The sequence below is a fragment of the Cydia strobilella genome, chromosome 25 (genome assembly GCF_947568885.1).
Source record: "Cydia strobilella chromosome 25, ilCydStro3.1, whole genome shotgun sequence".
Classification (NCBI taxonomy): Eukaryota; Metazoa; Arthropoda; class Insecta; order Lepidoptera; family Tortricidae; genus Cydia; species Cydia strobilella.
In genome coordinates, this window is record NC_086065.1 from 4,980,040 (window position 1) to 5,007,008 (window position 26,969).

General features: G+C 42.8%; 1 protein-coding gene across 3 annotated transcripts in view; it reads left to right on the forward strand.

Annotated features, from left to right (window-relative positions):
- LOC134752783 (unconventional myosin-Va) overlaps positions 1–26,969 on the forward strand; it is a 76,677-nt gene that overhangs the window by 33,953 nt on the left and 15,755 nt on the right. For 2 of the 3 annotated variants that reach the window (XM_063688484.1, XM_063688485.1), the window contains exons 24-35: positions 2,479–2,605; positions 3,384–3,462; positions 5,353–5,448; positions 8,634–8,742; positions 9,579–9,722; positions 15,966–16,045; positions 19,253–19,285; positions 20,562–20,671; positions 21,194–21,301; positions 23,888–23,987; positions 24,286–24,403; positions 24,706–24,840. In XM_063688484.1, coding sequence (XP_063544554.1) covers positions 2,479–2,605; positions 3,384–3,462; positions 5,353–5,448; positions 8,634–8,742; positions 9,579–9,722; positions 15,966–16,045; positions 19,253–19,285; positions 20,562–20,671; positions 21,194–21,301; positions 23,888–23,987; positions 24,286–24,403; positions 24,706–24,840 — 1,239 coding nt within the window. The remainder of the gene's footprint in view (positions 1–2,478; positions 2,606–3,383; positions 3,463–5,352; positions 5,449–8,633; positions 8,743–9,578; positions 9,723–15,965; positions 16,046–19,252; positions 19,286–20,561; positions 20,672–21,193; positions 21,302–23,887; positions 23,988–24,285; positions 24,404–24,705; positions 24,841–26,969) is intronic. The other variant, XM_063688486.1, reaches the window with a different exon arrangement.

Here is a 26,969-nt window from a genome sequence, read left to right on the forward strand (position 1 = left end):
AGGGGACCGTTTTACGTTTTATAGGCACTACTAGCTCTAACCTAACAAAGAAATTAAACAAAAAAGCTAACATTTGAATCTGGTTATTAATTTAATCAAAATTTGAATCGGCTATCGTAAAGTAAACTCAAACTAAATTTTATGACAGCTGTCGGTGCTTCGTCCGTTAATTTTATGTCTGTTATTAGTTTCAATTTCGTAAAATACATTCATTACTATGTCATTATCTTCCTAACGTTGTACCGGCTTAATGTCACTGTCCGCTTGACAACTCATAATACCTTATGCAAGTATATATATATATAGTTCTCCTCATCGTTTTCGATGACGGCGACCCCAAATAAACATTATGGACGTTGTCTAGCGTGAGCCCTAATGTGGCTGGCCAGGCCGAACTTGTTCTTAAATATTCTATTGCACGCGTGACACTAAGTTGGCCAGCTGCGTTGAACGTGTACACGTAGGAGGGCTTAGGTTTTTCTTTCCGCAACTGGCGTTTTATGTCTAGGCTGGTGAGGCGGTTATCTTCAAATATTTTGACACCGTTATGGATGGTAGAACGCCAAGATGACCTTCTTCCAGCAAGCTCCTCCCAACGCTCAGGGTCGATGCAAGGGGTTGGGTTATGCAAGTTCTATGTAATAAAATAACCACAAGTAATAACCACAAAGTACCACAACAATGTTTAAATGTAAAATGTATCCACGAATGCAGTGTCGATACAAACCCGATAGGGTTTCACGGCACTTTTCTGACTGATGTAATGTAAGATTTTAATATAGAATAAAAAAAAAAACGGGAGTTGGAAGGGGCAGACCTCGGCGGACTTTCTCTGATCAGATCGGGGAAATCCTGAAGAAAGGCCAGGTCAAGAGCACCCTAAACCGGCGAGCGTGTATGAGGAATGTTATGAAAGTGAAGGAAGCGAAAGAGGTATGTCAGGATCGCAGCAAGTGGAAATCCGTGGTCTCTGCCTACCCCTCCGGGAAATAGGCGTGATTATATGTATGTATATATGTATGTAAAAAAAAAGTAAGATTGACAACAGAAAAGTAAGATAAATACTTAAACAAGAAACAAGTAAAAAAGCCGAAATAAAATGACAATGGGAGTTCCAACTGAAAATATACCTGACGAGTCCACTGTGACCACATTAGATACACGTGAATCGCCGAAAGTTCCGAAACATGGGACAAATGAAAATAACCAGAATCGCTCAACGCCAAAAGTTCCACTTTGGTCGAAGGAGTTTGAGAGCAGAGCTCAATTCTGGAAAGGTTTGTGCGGTTATTTGTTGTAAAATTTTACAAATGGCATGAAAACCATACAGTTGAAAAAGATAGTTTTTCTATTTTTATTGCACGCGCGTAATTATATTGCCGTCTCGCCCATGATGCCGGTTGTCAATATAATTATGCGCGAATAGAGATAGCAACAGGCGGGCGAATGTACGGAAATGTATATGGAAAGCGTCTCTTCTTTCTAGTACGATTGGGTATTTTTGCAAATACGAATAACACCTATTTTCAACTAGGAAACAAATCAAATTATTTTATGAAATATTTTTGATTTGTGTTTTTAAGCAGTCACACTACTACCAGGGGTGCGACTGCGAAACTCCTTACTTCTGGCAAACTCGGCTCCGTTCGGCTCAGCATTGCTCCGAACAATTATTAGGGTTAGCACAACTTGACCTCCCTTTGCATGCACGACCACAGATAAGATAATGAGTTGAATTTTTGACAACCCTAAATAGTCGAAAGGGATAGTGCCATATATTAGAAAGGGATAGCATGATTCGACCCTGAACCTCTGTCAAACTTCGGTTTTGTAGGAAGTTTCCTTTCTGTACGGTAGTACTATTATTTATACTGTGCTACTATAATTTGATTTGTTCCCTAGTTGGATAGATGGCAGCACCATATCTCTCGTTATACCGTAATCCAGTAAAGGATTCGTATAGGAGGTGCAAGCACGTGCTGCTTGCCCTTAGAGTTGGTCAAAGGCGCCTAGCCTTTCAAAGATAACATACAACAGAGAATTTGGGACGGGTGGTCTAGTGGTTAGGACGTTAGCCGAGTAAGCTGAAGACGCGGGTTCGATTACCGCCTCGGCCACCGGTGAACTTGGTCACTTTTTAGGGTTCCGTACCCAAAGGGTAAAAACGGGACCCTACTACTAAGGCTCCGCTGTCCGTCTGTCCGTCTGTCTGTCACCAGGCTGTATCTCATGAACCGTGATAGCTAGACAGTTGAAAATTTCACAGATGATGTATTTCTGTTGCCGCTATAACAACAAATACTAAAAAGAGAATAATATAAATATTTCCTCCGGGCTCCCATACAACAAACGTGATTTTTTTGTTGTTTTTTTCCGTAATGGTACGGAACCCTTCGTGCGCGAGTCCGACTCGCACTTGGCCGGTTTTTCTTTAGTGTATGTTATCTATTTCAGTTTATAACACGTATTTTGTTACAGAACGAGACAAGCAGCTCGAGCAAGAAAAGAAAGCCCTCAGCGCTGAGCTCGAAGCGGAAAGGCAGAGCAGACAGAAATTACTCTCCACACAATATGAGCTGCAGGAGCGATTGGACTCCCTACAACGGTGCGTATTTTCTTTCAGGTTTTTCTCATCTTTAGGGTTCCGTACCCAAAGGGTCTGTCTGTCCGTCTGTCACCAGGCTATATCCTACTGATATGATGTTACCAAAGTGTACGGCTCCGGTCCGGTATTGTATTGTCCTAGTCCTAGCTCCAAGTATATTGATTTGCATGGTAGGTTTTTAATTAATTGTACTGTTTAACATTAGTATTTAAGTTTTTTTTGTTACTAACACTTCTATGAGCCATGCCTGAAAATAAATGATTATTTAATTTAATTTATTTCATATCGCATGAACCGTGATAGCTAGACAGTTGAAATTTGCTAGTGACTATTAGTCAAAATTGGAGTGGCGAGCCTTGGGGGAGACCTATGTCCAGCAGTCGACGTCTATCGGCTGACATGATGATGATGATGATTAGTCAAATCAGTTTCTTTTTTCGAACTGTTTCAAAACGATTTTGCTTGTATGGAATTTATATGAAACACTAGCATGTGTCGTCACAATCAAATTAACTACTCTATAGTTTTATACGGGTTTTAAAATAGAAATTGTGTCTAACAATTATGCTGTCTATTTTCTTTCTTTTAAGCACCAAATTTTTTTTTATACCACGTCGGTGGCAATCAAGCATTCATGCATGGTGTGAAATAATTTATTTTAAAAACAGTCAAATACCCTATCGGGATCTTAGGGATAAACAAGGAAATTCACATCAACTCTTTTGCCGATCCGTATAGAGTTTTGGTAATGTGAACCAAATTGTTTTTTTTTTTTCAGGGCACCTGCGACTAAGGAACACCGGCGTTCTCTCTCTGACGCCAGCAACAACTCTCAGCAGGAGACGACAGTTGAGGATGTTAGTATTTATTGGATTTACATTAGAATCCGTTTTTCGCAGATGACCATTGGCGTTAGGCTCGGCGTCGCCATCGCTTACGGCCTCGCGGTCCGTGTGGCCTCGCGCCACAATGTTTATGCATAATGGGGTTGGCAACTGTCAAAGGTTTGCAGAGATGGCGCCATCATAGCTTGCCCCGTTTTCTATGAGATTTGGCTTAAAGGGCATTAAAAGAACAAAATTTGACACAATTCTAGGGTTTGACAGGGCAAGCTATGCTGGCGCCATCTGCTATTTATATCGACCGGCCAACCCCATTCGGCCACCAGTGGGCCTCGCGAAAACTACTTAAAACATGCTTAATGCTGTGCGAGGATGATGATACAGTCCAATCACACTTTAACTTAGGGTACTAACACATCGCAGTTGTTTTATGGAGCAACACTGTGCATTACGGTAACATTAGATATAGTGTTTAGATTTCAAACAGTCCCCTTTCGGCTTATCCTTTGTCTATTGTTAAATGAAACCGCACGTGCTACTTACTAGCATAAAAAAATGGTAGGGCCGTTTTAACCGGTTATTGAATTACCACTCCATGAAGATTGCAATAAGGTTTAAAATGAACTAATGGGAAAACATATTCCATAGCTGTGTAGTCTTTGCGGTTACTGAGTGCCGGCAAGTCGAACGCTACAGAACCAGTCTAAAATGTGTCATCGATATGCGTAACAAAGGCGCGTTATCGGAGAGCGCACTTACACTGTTTTTTTTAGCGTTGGACTAGCCTGCGCTCAGGTGCCATTTAAAATTATGCACGAACCAGGTAAGGGACAGGGACGGATTGCGATTAAAATATTTTGATGGATTCATGACAAGTATGTATTTATTTAAGGGTTATTATTCACTGGGCAACTAAAATATTAAACAGGACCTTTCATTGGGCATAATATATAATAATATAATTTGGCCGTGCATTAATATTTTAAAGGCCAATAATTTATTAGCTCCAAATATAAGCATCATATTATTAAAAAAACTGGCATCAAATTCAAGCCACAAAAATAATAATTGGGATCTTGAAATGATAGTTTGGCAACTATGATTACTTAGGTGTAAACAACTAATATGACAACAAATATTAAAAATCATACGCTTTACAATAATAGATGCCAATTTATTATTTAGTTGCCAAACTATCATTTCAAGATCCCAATTATTATTTTTGTGGCTTGAATTTGATGCCAGTTTTTTTAATAATATGATGACTGTTTGAAATCTAAACACTATAACTTAATTACCTATTATCAAAGAGAATTAAGTAGACATAGAGTGCTGAATCCATACATCGGTTTTGTTACAAAAAATACTATTATTGTCTTAGTCTACATCTAGCGTCAAGTAGCGGAACTCTCAGTACTGCTACTCGACACCAAATATATGTGTTCACCATACAAATAAATGCCCTTACCGGGGATTCGTACCCGGGACCATCGGCTTCACAGACAGGGTCACTACCCACTCTAGGCCAGACTGGTCGTCAAATATAGTTTTGTGGTAGTTTATCCTCGTGAGGCTAAATGTACATTAAAATGTACATATTCATTTCAATCTAATTTGAACCTTTTGATGAAATAAATAGAGTAGCATTTCTTCTATTTCACTGCCTTGTGAAACAAACGAAATTCGTTCCAATTTACTTATAGAATAAGGTTCAAATTAAAAATTGAAAAACTTTATATGGTGGGTCTTACGAGGTTAAAGGCCAGTTGCACCAACCACACTTAACAGACTGATCAACATCACTCAACAGAGTACTATGAAAATTCCCATACAATAAAATTTAGCGAACGCTTTAACGATGGCAGACGGTTTGGTGCAACTGACCCTAAGTATTGTGTGTTACAGGACTTCGGGTACGGGTCCGTGCGCAGCGTGGAGAACTCCCGGCCCGCGCTCGAGGCCGTCAACTGGTCGGCCGGCTCTCACGGCGGACCCATGCCGGTACGTAACGTGGAGAACTCCCGGCCCGCGCTCGAGGCCGTCAACTGGTCGGCCGGCTCTCACGGCGGACCCATGCCGGTACGTAACGTGGAGAACTCCCGGCCCGCGCTCGAGGCCGTCAACTGGTCGGCCGGCTCTCACGGCGGACCCATGCCGGTACGTAACGTGGAGAACTCCCGGCCCGCGCTCGAGGCCGTCAACTGGTCGGCCGGCTCTCACGGCGGACCCATGCCGGTACGTAACGTGGAGAACTCCCGGCCCGCGCTCGAGGCCGTCAACTGGTCGGCCGGCTCTCACGGCGGACCCATGCCGGTACGTAACGTGGAGAACTCCCGGCCCGCGCTCGAGGCCGTCAACTGGTCGGCCGGCTCTCACGGCGGACCCATGCCGGTACGTAACGTGGAGAACTCCCGGCCCGCGCTCGAGGCCGTCAACTGGTCGGCCGGCTCTCACGGCGGACCCATGCCGGTACGTAACGTGGAGAACTCCCGGCCCGCGCTCGAGGCCGTCAACTGGTCGGCCGGCTCTCACGGCGGACCCATGCCGGTACGTAACGTGGAGAACTCCCGGCCCGCGCTCGAGGCCGTCAACTGGTCGGCCGGCTCTCACGGCGGACCCATGCCGGTACGTAACGTGGAGAACTCCCGGCCCGCGCTCGAGGCCGTCAACTGGTCGGCCGGCTCTCACGGCGGACCCATGCCGGTACGTAACGTGGAGAACTCCCGGCCCGCGCTCGAGGCCGTCAACTGGTCGGCCGGCTCTCACGGCGGACCCATGCCGGTACGTAACGTGGAGAACTCCCGGCCCGCGCTCGAGGCCGTCAACTGGTCGGCCGGCTCTCACGGCGGACCCATGCCGGTACGTAACGTGGAGAACTCCCGGCCCGCGCTCGAGGCCGTCAACTGGTCGGCCGGCTCTCACGGCGGACCCATGCCGGTACGTAACGTGGAGAACTCCCGGCCCGCGCTCGAGGCCGTCAACTGGTCGGCCGGCTCTCACGGCGGACCCATGCCGGTACGTAACGTGGAGAACTCCCGGCCCGCGCTCGAGGCCGTCAACTGGTCGGCCGGCTCTCACGGCGGACCCATGCCGGTACGTAACGTGGAGAACTCCCGGCCCGCGCTCGAGGCCGTCAACTGGTCGGCCGGCTCTCACGGCGGACCCATGCCGGTACGTAACGTGGAGAACTCCCGGCCCGCGCTCGAGGCCGTCAACTGGTCGGCCGGCTCTCACGGCGGACCCATGCCGGTACGTAACGTGGAGAACTCCCGGCCCGCGCTCGAGGCCGTCAACTGGTCGGCCGGCTCTCACGGCGGACCCATGCCGGTACGTAACGTGGAGAACTCCCGGCCCGCGCTCGAGGCCGTCAACTGGTCGGCCGGCTCTCACGGCGGACCCATGCCGGTACGTAACGTGGAGAACTCCCGGCCCGCGCTCGAGGCCGTCAACTGGTCGGCCGGCTCTCACGGCGGACCCATGCCGGTACGTAACGTGGAGAACTCCCGGCCCGCGCTCGAGGCCGTCAACTGGTCGGCCGGCTCTCACGGCGGACCCATGCCGGTACGTAACGTGGAGAACTCCCGGCCCGCGCTCGAGGCCGTCAACTGGTCGGCCGGCTCTCACGGCGGACCCATGCCGGTACGTAACGTGGAGAACTCCCGGCCCGCGCTCGAGGCCGTCAACTGGTCGGCCGGCTCTCACGGCGGACCCATGCCGGTACGTAACGTGGAGAACTCCCGGCCCGCGCTCGAGGCCGTCAACTGGTCGGCCGGCTCTCACGGCGGACCCATGCCGGTACGTAACGTGGAGAACTCCCGGCCCGCGCTCGAGGCCGTCAACTGGTCGGCCGGCTCTCACGGCGGACCCATGCCGGTACGTAACGTGGAGAACTCCCGGCCCGCGCTCGAGGCCGTCAACTGGTCGGCCGGCTCTCACGGCGGACCCATGCCGGTACGTAACGTGGAGAACTCCCGGCCCGCGCTCGAGGCCGTCAACTGGTCGGCCGGCTCTCACGGCGGACCCATGCCGGTACGTAACGTGGAGAACTCCCGGCCCGCGCTCGAGGCCGTCAACTGGTCGGCCGGCTCTCACGGCGGACCCATGCCGGTACGTAACGTGGAGAACTCCCGGCCCGCGCTCGAGGCCGTCAACTGGTCGGCCGGCTCTCACGGCGGACCCATGCCGGTACGTAACGTGGAGAACTCCCGGCCCGCGCTCGAGGCCGTCAACTGGTCGGCCGGCTCTCACGGCGGACCCATGCCGGTACGTAACGTGGAGAACTCCCGGCCCGCGCTCGAGGCCGTCAACTGGTCGGCCGGCTCTCACGGCGGACCCATGCCGGTACGTAACGTGGAGAACTCCCGGCCCGCGCTCGAGGCCGTCAACTGGTCGGCCGGCTCTCACGGCGGACCCATGCCGGTACGTAACGTACGTACTTATGGCATTAAGTCCGCCATTTGTACTTATCATTTTATGTGCAATAAATAAATATATGCGAAAGTAATTCAAGCTTAAACCAAACCGATTTGGATGAAATCATCATTCCACGCTGACGAAGTTACGGACAGAAGTCATTGTCAATAATAGTTACTGAACTCGGAGAACATGTTTATGGCTTATGTATGGCATATGATTTTTCATCACACTTGCTCGAAAATGATCTTATTCTTCTTATTATTGAAGATCTTAAAAGATCTTATTTCATGCAGGTGTACTGAAGGATACCGATATTGTTCTCACCGGAGTTGTGAAAAAATCATCATCTTCCTCGCGTTATCCCGGCATTTTGCCACGGCTCATGGGAGCCTGGGTCCGCTTGGCAACTAATCCCAAGAATTGGCGTAGGCACTAGTTTTTACGAAAGCAACCGCCATCCGACCTTCCAACCCAGAGGGGAAGCTAGGCCTTATTGGGATTAGTCCGGTTTCCTCACGATGTTTTCCTTCACCGAAAAGCGACTGGTAAATATCAAATAATATTTCGTTCTGGTTCCGAAAAACTCATTGGTACGAGCCGTGGTTTGAACCCGCGACCTCCAGATTGCAAGTCGCACGCTCTTACCGCTAGGCCATCAGCACTCTCAAAAAATTGTGAAAAAATATTATTATAAAATATAATTAATTATGTCACTAATTCATAAGAACCTAATAGGTATAACACATTCCTAGGCTTATTTTTTTTTGTAGATCGCGGATGCTGGATTGGTGCTGAGAATGCAGAACAGGATATCCGCTTTACAGAGTGAATTGTCGCGGACTACGAAACGCGCGACCGATTTGGAGGAGCGTCTCATGAGTAAGCGCTTGAACATAAGGGTTTAAAAATATAGGTTGTTTATGAAATAAAACTATGAAAACGGATTATATCGCGTATACTGAATTTATACTACATCCCGACCCTTATGCCGAGCCTTTTGAACCGATTTTGCATGTACAGCCAGCCTTAAATATTATAGTTTATGATGGTTCATTATTTTTGTATGAGGGTGTTTTTGCACTTTGTAGCCTTTCCTCAGTCACCCGTTGACCACGAACACTGTAAAGGGTTCGAAACGTCGGGATGTATTATAATTTCAATATACGCGACTAAGTCCCACGGTAAGCTTAAGAAGGCGTGTGATATGGATACTTAGGCAACGATATACATAATATAAAAATACTTAAATACATAGAAAACATCCATGACTCAGGAACAAATATCTAAAAAAAATATATATAAATATCTGTTGTGTGTTGAGTGTATTGTAGTTCGGGCGATTTTCCGCAACTCGACGACTGGCGCCTATTTTGCGTGACATGGGGGTGGGCTAGTCCTGCCAGCCCAGCTCCTCGAGGAAACCTATCAAACCTTTGATGTTGAGTAGGACCTCGGGGAGGTCTCTCGGGGATCCGAGATGTTTTGCCCTGTATGGGGCCACTCCGCTGCACTCCAGCACCACGTGAGAGGCTGTTTCTTCTGTCTCCATGCATCCTCTGCATAGGGGACTGTCTGTGACACCTGTTATAAAAAGATGTTTGTTAAATAGTCCATGACCTGTTATGACATTGGTTACCATGCTCAGTCGGGTCTTTCCTAATTGAAGGACTTTCCTAGTTGAGTGTATAGATTCTAATCTGTCTTTTCTCTTACAGATCGTCTGTCCTCACCCCCCACCAATCCGAACCTGGATCGCTTCAAAGTGGAGGAACTCGAGATAGAAAACAAGAAGCTACGAGAACATCTCGAGCGGCTGCGCTCTGCTGGCGACACCACTTTACTCACCAAGGAAGTTATAGGTAAGGACTAGGGACTGCAAATCGGTTATAACTAGGGTTCAAAATTATCCAGATAATTATAGTCTACTCTAAGAACAAATTGAATTATTTTCTATGAAAATATTTTAATTTGTGGTTTTTCAAGTAGACACACTACTATTTAAACTATAAACTGAAATAAATATCATATACGAAGGAAAAAATGACCAAAGCCTCCAGTGTCCAGAGCTGGAATCGAACCAGCGTACCCCGTTTACCGGACAGGTGCCTGAACCACTCGGCTATCCGGCCACGGTGGCATGGGTCGAAATTTCCAAGTATATGACAATTCCCGAAGGCTTGTGGCGCCCCCTGGCCATCTCTAAGGTAGAACAGTATGGTTCGACCTTCTAACTGAATCAACTCAGGTGATTACGGGCTAGCGAACAGCGGGCGGGGCGCCACAAGCCTTCGGGAATTGTCATATACTTGGAAATTTCGACCCATGCCACCGTGGCCGGATAGCCGAGTGGTTCAGGCACCTGTCCGGTAAACGGGGTACGCTGGTTCGATTCCAGCTCTGGACACTGGAGGCTTTGGTCATTTTTTCCTTCGTATATGATATTTATTTCAGTTTATAATTATAGTCCATGATAACATCAAACATTTATTTAGCAAATAGGTCATAGGGGCACTTTTACATGTCAATTTTTACAAACAATAAAATTAACCCAAAATTACAAAAAACAATTACATAAATATAAATGTTAAATTACAGAAGAAAAAAAAAACTAATAAAGACTATACAAATAACAGAAGTACTAAAATTGTTTAGAGATGTAAAAGTCTCTAGGTGTCAGAGATAAAATGTACATAATGATAAAAAAGATCATCAAATTATCCAGAGATGTAAAGGGTCTCCAACTCTCCAAAACTTGAATTGTTATACAATTAATACAAAGACAAGAACCGAATGAAGTGCCTGAAATGAAATAATTATTCCCAGGTATGAATGGTGCTATATTCATTTTCTTTGAATTCTTTGATAGTAAAAATAATGATTGGGGCGTTTTTTGTACAAATAAAAACCGGCCAAGTGCGAGTGGGACTCGCGCACCGAGGGTTCCGTACTTTTTAGTATTTGCTGTTATAGCGGCAACAGAAATACATCATCTGTGAAAATTTCAATTGTCTAGCTATCACTGTTCATGAGATACAGCCTGGTGACAGACAGACAGACGGACAGCGGAGTCTTAGTAATAGGGTCCCCGTTTTTACCCTTTGGGTACGGAACCCTAAAAGCTTATTCATTTTTAATAAGTTTTTTTATTAACCATTGAAATTTAAGATTTATTTATTTATTTTATTGATTAAAAAAATTACACAGCATTACAGTAGGTACTAATGCACTGCGAAATTTAGGACAGAAAGTAATACATACAAACAAGGTACAGTATACAATCTGGGACTAGGTAGGTATGACATTTTTTTTTTTTTTACACAAATTCAAAGAAACGAGGTATATACACAAAATAAAACAATATACAAAGAAATATTAATAACTAACTGAGGACGGACGGTCATACATTGCCTCACAAAGGTTTTTGCATTCCTCACAAATTAGCCTCCAACTACCGGCAAAAACGTCACAGTCCGGAACCGACTTGAGAAGTGCGTTGATGTAGTGCAAAGCGCGAAGCCGTGGTGATTGCCTGTACGCCGCAGTGCGCGCTTTAGGTGCAGCAAGTAAGTCGCGATGACGAGGTCTAAAATTAAACTTTGCCTGAGACAGAGAAGGGACGCGGAGGCGCAACAGCTGCGAGACCAGCTGAGGGCAGTCTGTGTCCCCACGCAATATTCTGCACGCCCCGGTCATGAGTGCATAATTACGCCTCACTTCCAGGGAGTTAAAACCCAGAGTTCCAAGCAAATATTTTGTTGGGTAAAAGAAGGGATAGTACCCATAAATTTTTTTAAATAAAAATCTCAGGAACGCCTTTTGGATCTTTTCTAGAAGCAAGGCGTAAGTGACCTCATGGGGATTCCACACTCTGGACGCTGCCTCCAGTTTACTCCTAACTAAAGCGGTAAAGACAATCTTGATGACAAACGGGTTGTCAAAATCGCGAGCGTTGCGGATAACAAATCCCAATCTCTGATAGCAGTCGGTAGCTAGGTTACTCATATGAGCATGAAAATTGAGGTGCGAGTCAAATATGATACCTAGGTCTTTAATAGTGTTTATTAATTCCGTCCCTAACATGTAATTACCCAATAGGGGGCTATGAGATCGGCTAAAAGACACTACGGAACACTTCTCAGGGTGGAAAAGCAGTTTGTTTAAGATACTCCATTCATATATCGTGTTAATATCTTCTTGGAGCGATTCAAAGTCGGATAGTTGTTCCAGACCATAAACAAGCTTTAGGTCATCGGCGTATAGAAGACATTGCGCATATCTAGGGAGAGACGCCAGGTCATTAATCATGACGCCGAACAGAAAAGGGCCTAGAATTGAACCCTGGCTTACTCCGGAGCGAGTATGGTAGGAATCGGAGACAAAGCATCCGTGCTGCACGTACTGCTGCCTATCGCGTAGATAACTCGCAAAGAACCGGAGCAGATTTGGCGAGAAACCGATGTTACATAGCTTCCTTAGGAGTATGTCGTTATCTACGCGATCAAAGGCTTTTTTAAAATCAAAGTACAGCACGTCTACTTGTATCCCCATATCCAAATGCTCAGAGATAGAGTCTACCAGGGTTAAAAGGTTCGTCTCGACAGATCGCCTGGGCCTAAACCCATGTTGAGCGTCACAAAGATACGGCTGCACTTGAGGGGCTATATGTTTGTTTATGATACACTCAAACAACTTCGCAATGGAGGAGAGAATCGCTATAGGACGATAGTTTTCAACCTTAGTTGCATCGCCCGACTTAGGAATCGGCCGTACCCGTGTTACCTTCCAGTGACTCGGGTATTCCCCAGTGCGTAGAGCCAGGTTGAAAATATGACATAAAGGTTGTACTAGCCAGTCTTTGCAGCCCTTTAGAATATACGCAGGGATGGCATCAGGACCCAATGAGCTTTGGGGCTTCAGACGAGCTATGCCAGCTTCAACATCCGGAAGGGATATTGTGCCGATATTAATCAAATTAGCAGTGCTCGTCACATCCTGTTGAATAGTTTTAGAGGGGTCAAGTAACGGTACCCCAGGAAGGAAGACACTCGAGAAGAAGTTCGCGAAAGCCTGAGCCGCCTCTACACCCTCATAAGGCTTCCCGTCGTGTAACACTCGGTTTACAAACCCACCTTTGGATTTTAGGTTGTTGATATGTTGCCAAAAAACCCGAGGATTACCTGTGACGTTACTCTGAACACTGCCAATATAATTCTTATAAGCTACTGATGTTCTCGTCTTAATATCGGCTCTGAGTTTGGAGAAGTCTGCATATATTTCTCTGTTTCCAGTTTGTTTCCACTTCCGGTGAAGAGAAGCCTTCCGTTTTATGTCTCTTATAAGATCTGCAGTAAACCAGACCGGATACTGTCTGCTGGGCTTGCTGGACCTTCTCCTCCTGGGTATGCACGAATCAAAAATTCCGTAGATCAATTTATAGAAGAGGTCTACGGCGACATTGACCTCTCGGGCTTCAATGACAGTTATCCAAGATACATTGGCAATTAGTTGGCAAAGAAGCTCGTAATTGCCCTTAGAGAAATTCCAATCGCGGCTCGAATCAAGGTTACTAGCGTCGATCTCCACGGAGTCACTTATTGCTTTCATGATAGGGATAGAAATTTCAAGAGGAGGATGATAAGCATCGGCATATGGAACCAGGCTACCCTGTGGGTCCTCACTAACCTTAACACCATGAGCACGCTGTCGCACCAGCACTACATCAAGCATTCCTCCATGCACATTTAATACCTCATTCATTTCAGTGAAGTCACATACTGTGGTAAAAAAACCATAATAACTTAGGATACTAGTTGAGGCATACTTAGGGTTAAGGTTCAAGTCACCTACGATTATGACCGCACCAAGAGAGTCAATGAATGACTCTATTTTTTGAAAAAACTGCATATACACACTTTCGGAAGAGTTAGGTGGAATGTATACAGCACACAAATGCAACAGTGTTTCGCCCACAACAAAAGAGGTCCACAGATCCTCTCCGTCGGCAGTTTCAAACTCTCGTCGCCGCCGCAGACTAATTCCTGGCCTCGAAGCAACCAGTACACCGCCTCCCTGTCGTCCGGTGACGCGATCTCGGCGCAAGACGCTCCAAGCATCTCCCACCAGTTCGGGGTCCTCTACAGATGCTGACAACCATGATTCCGTGACGACGACAATATCACTTTCGTGAGCAAGAATACTTTGTTTAAAAAAATTCAGCTTTGTGTTGAGACCTCTGACATTTTGGTAGGCAATGCTGATCGTTGGGCCCTTAGTTAGAGCTCGGCGTTCCTTTAGTTTGCCTGGTTTGTTTCCGAAAAAACCACGCTTTCACTCTTGCATTGTCAGGCCATACGTCCGCCGACAAGCACTGATCATAATAAGCTACAGGGACCCCCAGCTTGTAGGACTTGTAATCACCTTTGGGCTGAAGTTCCTCCACGGTACACGTGCCCCGTTCACAAAGCCGCTGCAGGTAATCCCGGACTTCATCCGCACTGGAGACCATGTTCCACAAGTGGATGTGTTTCCGGACCTCGACCGCCCTGAGAGTAGTAACATTAGGGCCACCGGTGCAGCGTATGGATGCTGGCCGTCTCTGCTTCTTCTTAGTGACCTCTCCCCATCTTTCGGCCGTAGGATTTCCGTTCCTCTCCGCAGACGAATTGTCCGTCACGGGACCACAGTCCTCGGAGCATGCGGCGTCAAAGTGGTTAACTGGCGGATCTGCATGCGGGATTTCCGATGGTGGCTCCACCGTTGAGGTACTGGGCAGTGTAACGGGGTCCATGACCTTACTGCTCTTTTTGCTCTTTTTACTCTTTTTATGACGTTTGGCTGTTCGCGTTTCGTCTGTATTACTGTTATTATCAATATCGTCCCTAATGTTAAAAGGCTTGGGTAATACTATTGAAGCAGCGCAGCCAACGCAGCGGGACTCGACAGCCCGTTCTAATGCCTCAAGTTTGCCGCTCAACACCTCAACCTTACTCGTGCACGTAGAAATCTCAGATTGGAACCGCCCGATGGTAGAGACTGCATCCGCCAGCTGTTCTGTTAAGCACGTTATTTGGTCTCGAAGCAAAGTAATTTCCAAGGTCGTAGGCATTGACATGGACAGACCTTTGTCAGCTTCTGGCGACTTTTGGGGGAATTGTTGAGGGGCAGGATGAGGTGCAGGACCACTAGAGTACGGTTTCCTGAGCGCAACATTTTTTATGTTTACGGGGGTACCAACCGGGGTGTCACAATTCCGGCTTCCTTTCCTAGCTGCACAGGCACATTCGGGACAAACCCATATTGACTTTTCGGCCTCTGAAAGGGTTTTGTTGTTGCAAGTATAGTGATATAATTTACCACATGTCTCAAGCATGCATTGCAAATACTCTGCGCCGACAGCTAAGTCCAATTGGCATGCATTGCATATCATACTGTCGTCCATTGCTAGTCGCTCTTTAGATGGGTTACCGTCAGAGGTACCAGGGGTCCAGGAGCGAAAGGTTGCGTAGAAGATGGCGCGTAGAGAGAGGTGATGACGTAATCGCTGCGCTCACATGAAATGCCAGCGAAGTACCAGGAGCCCATAGATGTACAACAGGTAGTAACACTCGCCGCTGCGTAGCAGATGATTCGTAGCGAATGACGTCGTACCAGCGTAGCACTCACCCGGTCCACAGCGTAGGCGTGACGTATCACACAGGGGTCTGGTAACTGTTGCGTCTTCTAACTTATGCGCTCCTATTTTGTCACGCGAATTTAAACTGTGTAAAATGTTTATTTATTTAATTAGTAACAATTAGCGCGGGGGCTTAGACACGTCTACACCTTGCGGGGTCCGAGGGGAAAAGGGGGAAAGGGGGAGAGGAAAAAGATAATAATTATGTAACAATCTAATTATTTAGGTTATTAGGTTAGGTTAGGTTATATAGGTAAATTTTAGGTTATTATCAAATGGATAATTATCAGGCATATAAATCAAGATAGTTATCAAGATAACTATCATTGATAATTATCCTTTCGAACCCTGGTTATAACCGTAACCGAAATACTCGGTTATAACCGATTATTTAGACAAAAATTCATAACCGTAATTTCTATCATTGTAGACCAACTGGGCATCATGCAAAAAGAACTGGACAGACGTCGAGACGAGTGCGTCCAGCTGAAGAGCGTGCTCACCAACACCGTACGTATATTTCTAGTTTTTAAATTCACGGCTACCACGAGTTTGACATTTACGTTAACGCCTGCGTGAACTCGATCGCATTCCCTCTCTATCGCACCAATACATCAGTGACAGCGAGGGACTGGACAGTCGCTAACGTAAAGGTCAAGTGTCAACTTGTGGTCGGGCTACTTAAATAAATGCCATATACGAAAGAAAAAGTGACCAAGGCCTCCAGTGCCTAGGGCTGGGATTTAACCAGCGTCTTCTGTATTTTATTAAGCCTTATTGAGGAACTTGTTTCTTATCTGATTGTGAACTTAATTTCAAAGTGATAGGTTTCAATTTTGCATAATTTCTGACACCCTTAGGTCGGTTGTAGACGTCCGGTGTTTTCGTCGGAAACCGGACCGTGTTACGCGATAGCAGTTTTGTATGTGGCTCTCGATAGCAACACCCAAGAAAACAAGACATCGTCTCCGAACCCGGACAATTGTCCGACGAAAACACCGGAGGTCTACAACCAGCCTCATGCCTTCTACGGGGTTTAATATCGTCGCTATACTTAACCACATATCTGCAACAATCATTTGATGGAAATGTCGCTTTTCTTTCATTCGGAATACGGGTGTTTTTGTCATCAAATGAGTGTTGCAGATACGAGGTTGAGTAAGTATAGCGGCGATATATTATGTTTAGTGATAAAGTTATTTAGGGAACATAACTTATGTAGGTAACTTTATATATTTGTGATGAAACTGAATGAAATAAGAGATATACAAAAAAAACCGGAGAAGTGCGAGTCGGACTCGCCCACCGAGGGTTCCGTACTTTTTTGTATTTGTTGTTATAGTGGCAACAGAAATACATCATCCGTGAAAATTTCAACTGTCTAGCTATCACGGTTCATGAGATACAGCCTGGTGACAGACAGACGGACACCGGAGTCTTAGTTATAGGGTCCCGTTTTTACGCTTTAAGTACGGAACCCTAAAAATTATGGAGAAGCGAGAACTTGCTTTAATGTCTAATGCCCTTATTTAAACGTCTAGCATCTGTTGCTGAAATACCGATGAAAATAACTGTCACTTTCTAACCGTCATGTTATTATTTGTGCAACAAGAGAGGAAAGTTGGTTTAGTTTGAGTCCCGAGAAAGCGAAAGATTCTATAATTGAATCACGAGCGAAGCGAGTGATTCTAAGTTAGAATCTTGAGCGTAGCGAGGGACTTAAAAACACGAGATGTAAAATAACTTTGCTCTCGTGCTGCACACATATTTTTCACCTCAGTAGTGAGAACATATAAAAGGTTAAAATGTATTTCCAATTACACAAAATAATTCTTCACTAAATTAAAAAAGCTACTTTGTTCCACTCCCTGGAGTGAGGAAAGTCGCACTTTCCTCACTCCAGGGAGTGACGAAAGTAGGCTCGTTCGAGCTGCTGTAGTGAAAAATATGTTTGCTAGACAATATATCAATATTATGACGAATAAAGTCATGTTTCAAAATCGACTACCCAATAACAAACTAGCCTAATGACTCAATTATTGCCACAATGTACTCGTAACATAAAATAAATAAATCTGATAGTAATAACATTGAAATCTCGTAATTCCTTTGCTTACACACAAACATTATCACATGTCTAGATTATGTCATTTTTCTTTGCTCTGTGACATGATGTGTACGTGTGGTTATAGAAAAAAATACATTGGTAACACATGAAGGTATGTACATTTAAATATATAAGGGAAGCGGCTTAGTTAATAAATAGTTAAAAACTTCTTTAGTTACTCGCTAAATCGCATACATAATTTAATATATTGAAAAAAAAAAATTTACATTGAAAAACAAAACATTTTGCTAAGTCGCGTAAAAAACTTATCTATTTCAACATACAAAACAATCAGTTTTTATCATTTCCCAAAAAATGGTTTAAAATACATATAAAGTTATACTGTCTTCGGATAGATGATGATTTAATATGAAGAAGTTATTCATGGTAAAAAAACTATTTGGACGGATTATATCGCGTATAATTATTTTAAAATTCGTTATTTCATTAATATGTATTTTTAATTTAATATGCGCACTATATAATCCATTCAAATGTGTTTATTTCGTATATAGCTACAATATTTATTTAAGCCGACAAAATAATAAATCACAAATTGTCACCGGATTTACGTATGTTTTCATACGTCTCAGCTAAAATAACCTGTCCGTCTGCCTTATCTTGATCTATCTCGTCCTGATAGTGAAGTAAACATGACACATTTTTAATGCACTCTTATTTGCCGGCCAGGTTTGGGCAGTTATAACGTGTAGATATCGATTTTTAAAAGTCGCGAAAAGATGTAGTTTTTGCTTAGTTATAACTGGGGCGAGTTTGATAGGTGCTTCAATTAATTATAATTACTTAAATGTTTTAAGAAAATTCCTATCTGCAATGTGAACTTTAGTATCTTTTGAAAAAAATTGATTGAGTTTGCATATGCATGAGTTTATCCTATTATTTGACAGTGAAACTAATTTCATATTGAATAAAATGGGCGAAATTAATGCAGATTCAGGAGAAGTTGAAAAAGATACACAAAAGATCGAAACTCCTACACAACCAGTTGAAATACCTACACAACATGTTGAAACACGGCCACTACCAGTTGAAATACCTTCGCAACAAGTTGAAACTCGTATTGAACAAGGTGAAACACCTACACAACAAGTGGGAACACCTATAGAAAAAATTGAAACACTTAAACAGGAACTTATAGTAAATACGCGTAGGCGACTGAAAGTGCCCCCATCGAATGAACTGAAGATATCCAAACTGCTGTATTTGGATTTGCCGTTAGCTAGAAGTAATCTCGTACAAGGCTTAAAAAAGGTAAAAAAACACAGATTGAGATCTCTCATTCTTTCATTCAGTTTCCACAATACGTAAACTTTGGGTCTTATTTTTATAACTGGGGTGACTTTAGTCAGTGCTTAACAGTGTTCAAGTTTTAGAAAAATGTTGACAATGATGTCCATTTGCTATGTAAACTTACGCTTTACAATATGGATTTTAATATGTCAAAATTTTTGTTTTCCTTCTTATTGATCAAAGTTACCCCTTACATACCTAATTAATGTTGGGTAAGAAATTTAGAAAGGATCTCGATGTTTATAAATTAAAATCGTTTTTTTTTGTACAAATTTTGACGAAATTCCTTTTCCTAACAGAAACCGCAATGGTTCCAAACTCTGAAAAATGTCGTGAGTAATACAAAAGAAACATAAAGACGTCAGCTTTCCCATCGTACGATTATTGACCTTATTTTGCATGGTGTTCATTTGTTTTTATAGATTTTAATGTTATTTATTGACAGGTTTTGCACGATATTATTTGAATGATTTCTAAAATGTGACCTATTTTTTTTTTGCATACGGCTAACGAAACTAAATCTGTCTAATAAAATTACGTGGTATTGTTTTATATGGATACATTGAATCCCGTGGCTGTTTGGTTCCTTTATAACTACAAGTTTTGAGTCTTCATATTTTATCTGGACTTTATTGGACTGGGTTAGACAAAATATACTTTATTACTATGGTGAATACATACCGATTCAAAGTTCCTGTGTTTCTAATAGCCCCGTCGTGGCCTATGTTTCTATTAGCCACGTAATAAGATTTCACGGATTATTTTTTAGCTTTCGTTAGTCAAATTAATGTTATTTTATTGATTATTTGTATATATTTACTAATCCGTTATTTTTCCACTCACGCCTTCTGTTGCGAACATTGCATGGTATTTAGTTTATTTTTAATTCAATATTGTTTTTTTACGATTAATTACAATATGATTGATATTCAATATAATTTATATTAAAAGTAAACTTGGTTGGGTTATGTAAAGGTGGGTTCCCACAGCCCGTTGTTTCACAGCTCTGACCGCGCCTCAGATCGTGGGAACGTTCGCATCCAATGAGGCCTGTGGTCTCCTGTCGTCACCCACTCCCGACGGATAGCCGCACAGGCATCCACAGGCGTGCCTGACCTGTAATAACACTGGGCCGTGGGAACCCACCTTAAGACTTTCCATTTTTTCTTTATTTGTGGATAAAGATAGTTGAGAGTCAAACTAAGCTACTCCTGCATAGACATAGACTTTGCAGTGAAAGACTGAAATTATGTATGTATGTATGTATAAAGTCTTTATTGTACAAAACACAGAAAACAAATAAAAAAAGAAAGTATCACCGAAAAAGGCTAATTTCTAAAGTATATATCGTTTTTTGTGGCACTACCTCACTTTATCAATTCAACGTCGGTGCAGAGTTAACTTAGACGGACATCATCCACATTTTTCTTGTAAAACAAAGTGTATATGTAGAAACTTCTTTTAAAAGCAATTTTAACAATATATTTTAAGTTCCTCTGTCAACGCATGTTACGCATGGAAGTCTTACATAGCCAGTTTATTGATTTTATATGAATCAATAACGTATAAAGACGCTACGCCAATACAATTTGAACCTTATCTGTATAGACGGTGAACTTGAAGTCGCTCACGACGTCCAGCTACGGGTCCGATGTGGACATTGTCAACGAAGATGGCGAGTTGGCTACTGCTTACGAAACGCAGAAGGGCATAAACAGGTGCGTGATGCAATATCAGTTTTATTTCTGTAGCTGTAGAGTTGGGAATCGCTTCTGCAAATGGTTCGAACCTCTGGGATGGAGAAGGCACTTGAAGAAGAAGAAGAAAGGGTTCGAAACGGGATGATCAATATAATCCGTTTTAATAGCTATTTATGCAACAAGTGCGGAAATCATCTTTACGCATGTGTATCATACAATGTTTTACTATGCATTGTGCGAGTAAATAAAAAAACATATCATGGCAAATAAGTTTAATTATTAAAAGGAGTGTTTTAAATCGACACGAGTTGCAAATTACCTATTCGCACGTGTATCGTACAACGTTTTACAGTACATATGGCACTTTAAACTTTCGACATATGCACGAAAAGTGCTCTTTTCCGCACTAGTGCGAGAAGGTAGCACCATATGTACTGTAAAAAAAAATTGAAAACAAAAAGCACTAGTGCGGAAAAGTAGTACTTTCCGCATGATATGGCTCCGTAGGAAATGCATTGTAAAGATCTTTTAAAATTGCAGGCAGTTGCAAGAAGAGCTTATGGCCGAAAAGAAGTTCTATTCGGATCACATATCGAAGACGAAGGCCGAGATCGACCGGCTTAGAGAGGAAAATGAAAAATATCAGAAGTAAGTATAAAGCCTTTAAAACTAGTCCAGAACTGTAAAAAAAACCTAAATGCACTGGCTAACTCCAACAAAGTCATACTTAGATGGGTACCAGGGCACTCCGACATTAACGGAAATGAAGAAGCGGACGAACTTGCTAGAAAGGGCGCAGACACAACCCTGGTCGGCCCAGAACCGTTCTGTGGAACCACAAAACGGGATGCATATTCTCTGCTCAGCAACTTAGAAAAAACGAGAGCAATCGATTGGTGGAAGTTCGTCAAAGGACAAAAACACTCGAAAGCTCTAATTAAAGGATTCAACAGCAAAGTTGCTAAGGAGCTTCTAGGGCTCAAAAGACACAAAACCTGCGCGGTGACTAGAATACTGACTGGACACTGCAAGTTGAACAAACACATGTTTCAAATAGGAAAGATACAAGATCCGACATGCAGGTTCTGCCAGGAGTCAGAGGAGACTGCAATGCACATTCTCTGTTCCTGTGGACCACTAATGTCAAAAAGAAGTACCTACTTAGGGCGGCACGTACTGCAACCCTATGAGGTACAGAACATTACGGCCCAAAGAATCTGGAATTTTCTGGATTCAACGGGCATTAGTAATGAGCTTTAAAGGGCCGTCACAATAGATCACTGTTTGGTCGACGTGACACTCAAAGGCCCACAACGCCCCAAATAATAATAATAATAAAGCCTTCACATTTGTCTGTCGTGTTGTGTTGTGACGGGTATCGGTTTCATACATTTAATATGGTTGCGTTTACATTTCTCTGATGCGTCAGGCATCAGACAAATGTGAACGCAACCATATTAAATGTGTGAAACCGATATGCGTCTCGTCACAACACAACACGACACGTCAGATAAATGTGAACCGGGCTTAAAGCCTTTACATTTGTCTGTCGTGTTGTGTCGTGTTGTTTTGTGAGAAGATTCATACTATAATTGTGCAGAGGACATGAGGTACCAGTTATTAATAAATAAAAATACATGAATTTGTTTTTATCTCTCTCAAAAGCCTGTTATTATAAATTCTCAAAGTTTCTTACAGTACCGTTCAAAAGTTTAAGTTCACCCCTTGTTTTCGGTACAAATGAGCACTTCTGTGCGATAATTTTTTGCAGTTAGGATGTCGAAATTTGTTTCCAACTGATCCGTTATTGTTTCCAGAGATAATTTTGATTAGTCAGACACAATTTAGGTACATTTCTAAACAGCTCATTCCCTAAAATCTTATAGGCATGACGGCAAATGCTGCCATGTGGCCTCGTCACTTTAAACGTAACGTACGTAAGAGCTTTGTCGGTTACCTAAGACGGCTTAGACTGAGAAACTGAAACACTTTCTTAGGCAGATAATATGGATTCATGTGCACACACTTCGGACACGTCGGGTGTCCCCACCGACGCAATTCGACGTGTTTCTAATGGGGTTGGCCGGTCGAAATAATTAGCAGATGGCTCCAGCATAGCTTGCCCTATCAATCCCTAGAATTGTGTAATATTTTTTTTAATGCCCTGGATGCCAGCCCTTTAAGCCAAATCTCATAGAAAAAGGGGCAAGCTATAATGGCGCCATCTCTGCAAGCCTTTGACAGTTGCCAACCCCATTGTAGCCCGTCATGCCTATAAAATTTTAGGGAATGAGCTGTTTAGAAATGTACGTAAATTGTGTCTGACTAATCAAAAACATCTCTGGAAACAATAACAGATCAGTTGGAAACAAATTTCGACATCCGAACTGGAAAAAAATATTGCACAAAAGTACTCATTTGTGCCGAAAACAAGGGGTGAACTTAAACTTTTGACCGGTACTGTAAGAAACTTTGAGAATTTATAATAACAGGCTTTTGAAAGTGAGATTTTATCTCACTAAAAAAATATGGTAGTGCCTTTATACCAATATTTAGGCGGGATAAAACAGACGCGGGGAGATATGTATGGGAGCCCTTAAGACACCAGAAGGGAATTGAAAAATGGACTGTATCTAAAATTAACAAGAAGTACTTGTTTGACGCCTAGAATTAAGGGTGTTAGAAGAAATGCCTGCGCACATACCTTTGGAGCTCGTTGTGTGTCTCTTCGGCTGGCCAGCACTTCATAAAACTTTCACCAAAACTTCAGCGTCAATCACGTGTATCACTTTCACTCCAGTTTAACAGTTTTTGCTAAAATTCATAATAATTCATGTATTTTTAAAATATTTATCAGTACGGTTTTTACTCACTATTATTTTTAGTCGCTAATGGCGACATGTTTCGGATTCTTTGGGAATCCATCCTCAGGCACGAGTGTCCGCTGCGGTTGTACGTCGTGCACTGCCTAAAAATAATAGTGAGTAAAAACCGTACTGATAAATATCTTGAAATATGTCTCACGATAGTTTAAGTGCGATCATGTATTTTTATTTATTAATGACTGGTACGCCATGTCCTCTGCACAATTATAGTATGAATCTTCTCACAACACAACACGACACAACACGACAGACAAATGTAAAGGCTTTAAGCCCGGTTCACATTTATCTGACGTGTCGTGTTGTGTAAACTTTTGACCGGTACTGTAATTTGATTATGTATGAAACGCAGATTGTTGAGCGTCGAGCTTAGTCAAGAACCTAAGAACAAGCAACAAGAATTTGCTCAGAACGAGATCATCAAACTGGCGGCTGAAAGTCTGGCTTTGCAGGTACGAATATTTATCCTTGGTAAGGAGATTCAGGAACGGGAGTCGCACATAGAAAGCGTGCAAGTGCACCTGATTTATATAATGATTTATATAATTTATAGCATAATTTAGATTTAAGACTATTGCTGTGCGCCCTATCAGGGTCCATGAAACCTACTATTACTATGTATGCACCACCAAATGTAAAGCATGGATGCAATAAATGAATTATAAAGTCATGAACTATAGGGGGTAACACAGGAGCCGTCAGATTGTTGACGCTAATTAAATTTATTGTGAAACATTAATTGTATAACAGGAGCGCGTAGACAAACTATCGGAGAGCTGCCGCCGCTACAAGAACCAGATACGCCTGCTGGTCACCAAGCTGAGGGAGGCGGGCATACAGGACGTCAGCGATATACTGGAGGGCAACGGTAAGCGTTATTACACACACACACACACACACACACACACAAATATATACACTAAAGAAAAAGTGCCCACCCCACCGGTGGCCGAGGCGGGAATCGAACCCGAGTCTTCAGCTTACAATGACACGTACTTGGATTTTTCTTAATTCACGTTTTATCGACTTTCCTCCTCTTCCTCCTAACCACAGATAATAAGTAACAACTTACTCACACAATGACGCATGACGCGTGTAGATGTGCCGTTCACACATAGAAAGGCAAGTGATTTTTGATGTTTAGCGTGTTCGCACTATTTTTTTTTCTAGATACCGTGGTGCCTCAGAACACCTCTCTCGCTCCCGAGATAGCGCCCGTGTCGCGCAAGAAAGAGAGGGAGTATCTCGGCATGTTCGAGTACAAAATACAGGACGAAGCGACGATTATTAAGAAACTCATTACAGGTATGCCAAATTTCATGTTTTTAGGGTTCCGTACCAAAAGGGTAAAAACGGGACCCTATTATTAAGACTCCACTGTCCGTCTGTCTGTTTGTCTGTCCGTCCGTCTGGCTGTCACCAGGCTGTATCTCATGACCCGTGATAGCTAGACAGTTTAAATTTTCCCAGATGATAAAATAGATATTTAAGTGGGGCTCCCATACAACAAACGTGATTTTTTTTTGCCGTTTTTTTACGTAATGGTACGGAACCCTTCGTGCGCGAGTCCGACTCGCACTTGGCCGGTTTTTTTATATATTTCATTTTCTTATACAGATAGTATAGTATTTTCCAAACTGGAAGGGTACGCTGACAGGTGTCATCTCCATACAATTTATAACCTAAAGATGCCAAATGTCGCAAAATTGTATTGAATTGACATCTATCATCATAATACCTTAAAGATATAAAAAGAACATGTACATTTATGTTTTATTTATTTTATTATCTAGATTTTTGACATGTTTTAAGATTACTTATTGTTCTGTTTAAATCCGCTTGAATTAAAATTGATTTGGTACTGTGTATCCACTACTGCATGGATTCTTCCTTATTTGCAATAAAAATAATAATAATAATAGCCCAGTCTTTTTTCCACCCAAACTTAAACCATAGACCAGTACTCTGTCCATATTCTCTACAATAGCTTCCAATGCCTGCTGAAACCGGTTCACGGGTATCTATTGATGTACCCGTAAATGGGTTCCAGCAGGCGTTCTACATGACATCAAATCTCTCCAAACGGCCTCTACGTGTTGGATCTATATCCCCACGCACGCCTTATAAATGACCGGGCTCGAAAGACCCGAGAGTTTTAAAACGGAGATACACATAATAATAATAATAATAATATTCTTTATTGTGCACAATGAAACATGATTAAATACAGCAAATTAACATAAAAAACTAAGCAGCAACAGGCGGTCTTATCGCTTAAAAGCGATCTCTTCCAGACAACCTTCAGGTAGTAGAAATTAGCGCAAGGAAGAAATATGTATAAGGGTAGCAAAAATAAATGGAGAACGAGTACAGGAAAAAAAAATATATCAGCACAACTAAATATATAACAATATCAATACATGCATAAATGTAATATATACAATAAATAAATAAATATATATATATATATATAAACATATCACACAATACAGATAGACAGACAGAATCTAATAATTAACGAGTTTGAGGAAGGGACAGATAGTGGATTTTGAGCTGAGCCTTAAAAATGGGGAGTGATTTAGCTCGTCTTAGCTCCGACGGCAGAGCATTCCACAACCGAATCGCTTGGAAGGTTAAAGAATCGTTATAGAATTTAGAAGAAGAAGAAACTTGGGTAAGCAGATAATTCTGGGAGCATCTTAAAGAAGAGAGGTATTTGAAGCGCTCCTTCAGGTAAAAATATTGAGTATTGAGTATAGTTGTGTTTACATCGTTTTGAATACTTCGCCCGTTCAGCTAGTTCTGTTGCGCACTATAATTGTTTTGTTAATTTCAATATATTCCTCTAAAATTATGAACGCGGCCATTTTTTAAATAGTAATTTTATACAATTTATTGTTTCTTTTTTTCTTTTTTTTTAAGTACCACAAAGAAAGAGTCATGTTCCTTATATTGGTAATGTTTTTTGTGGCGTTCTCAAAACGTAACATCTAAATACGATTAAAATAAGATTTAAAAGGTCGTCTCAAATTATTTATTTATTTTAATTGTTTTGTCTTTATGAAATAAAAGATACTTTCTCTAGTGCAATTTCTTTCTCTCGTGCAATTTTTTTGTATATATATACATATATACCTATAACCTGCATACATCCGCAAAGAAAATCAAAAGGTGTATGTAGGAAATGTAAACCGGTTTTTATTTGTATAAAATTAATTAAAAACTGGTTTGCATTCCCTAGGTGTATGTGAAGTCCCCAACCTGCTATGGGCTGGCGTGGGGACTATAGTGTAAGCCCTTGTCCAACAGCCGGGCTAGCACATGATTGGCGCGACAGTATCTCACCCGCGAGATACTGTCGCACCCCTCCTTTGCTGGGCCTGCAGTGGGACATACGAGTAGGTATATAGGCTGAATTGTTATTATTAAACGGT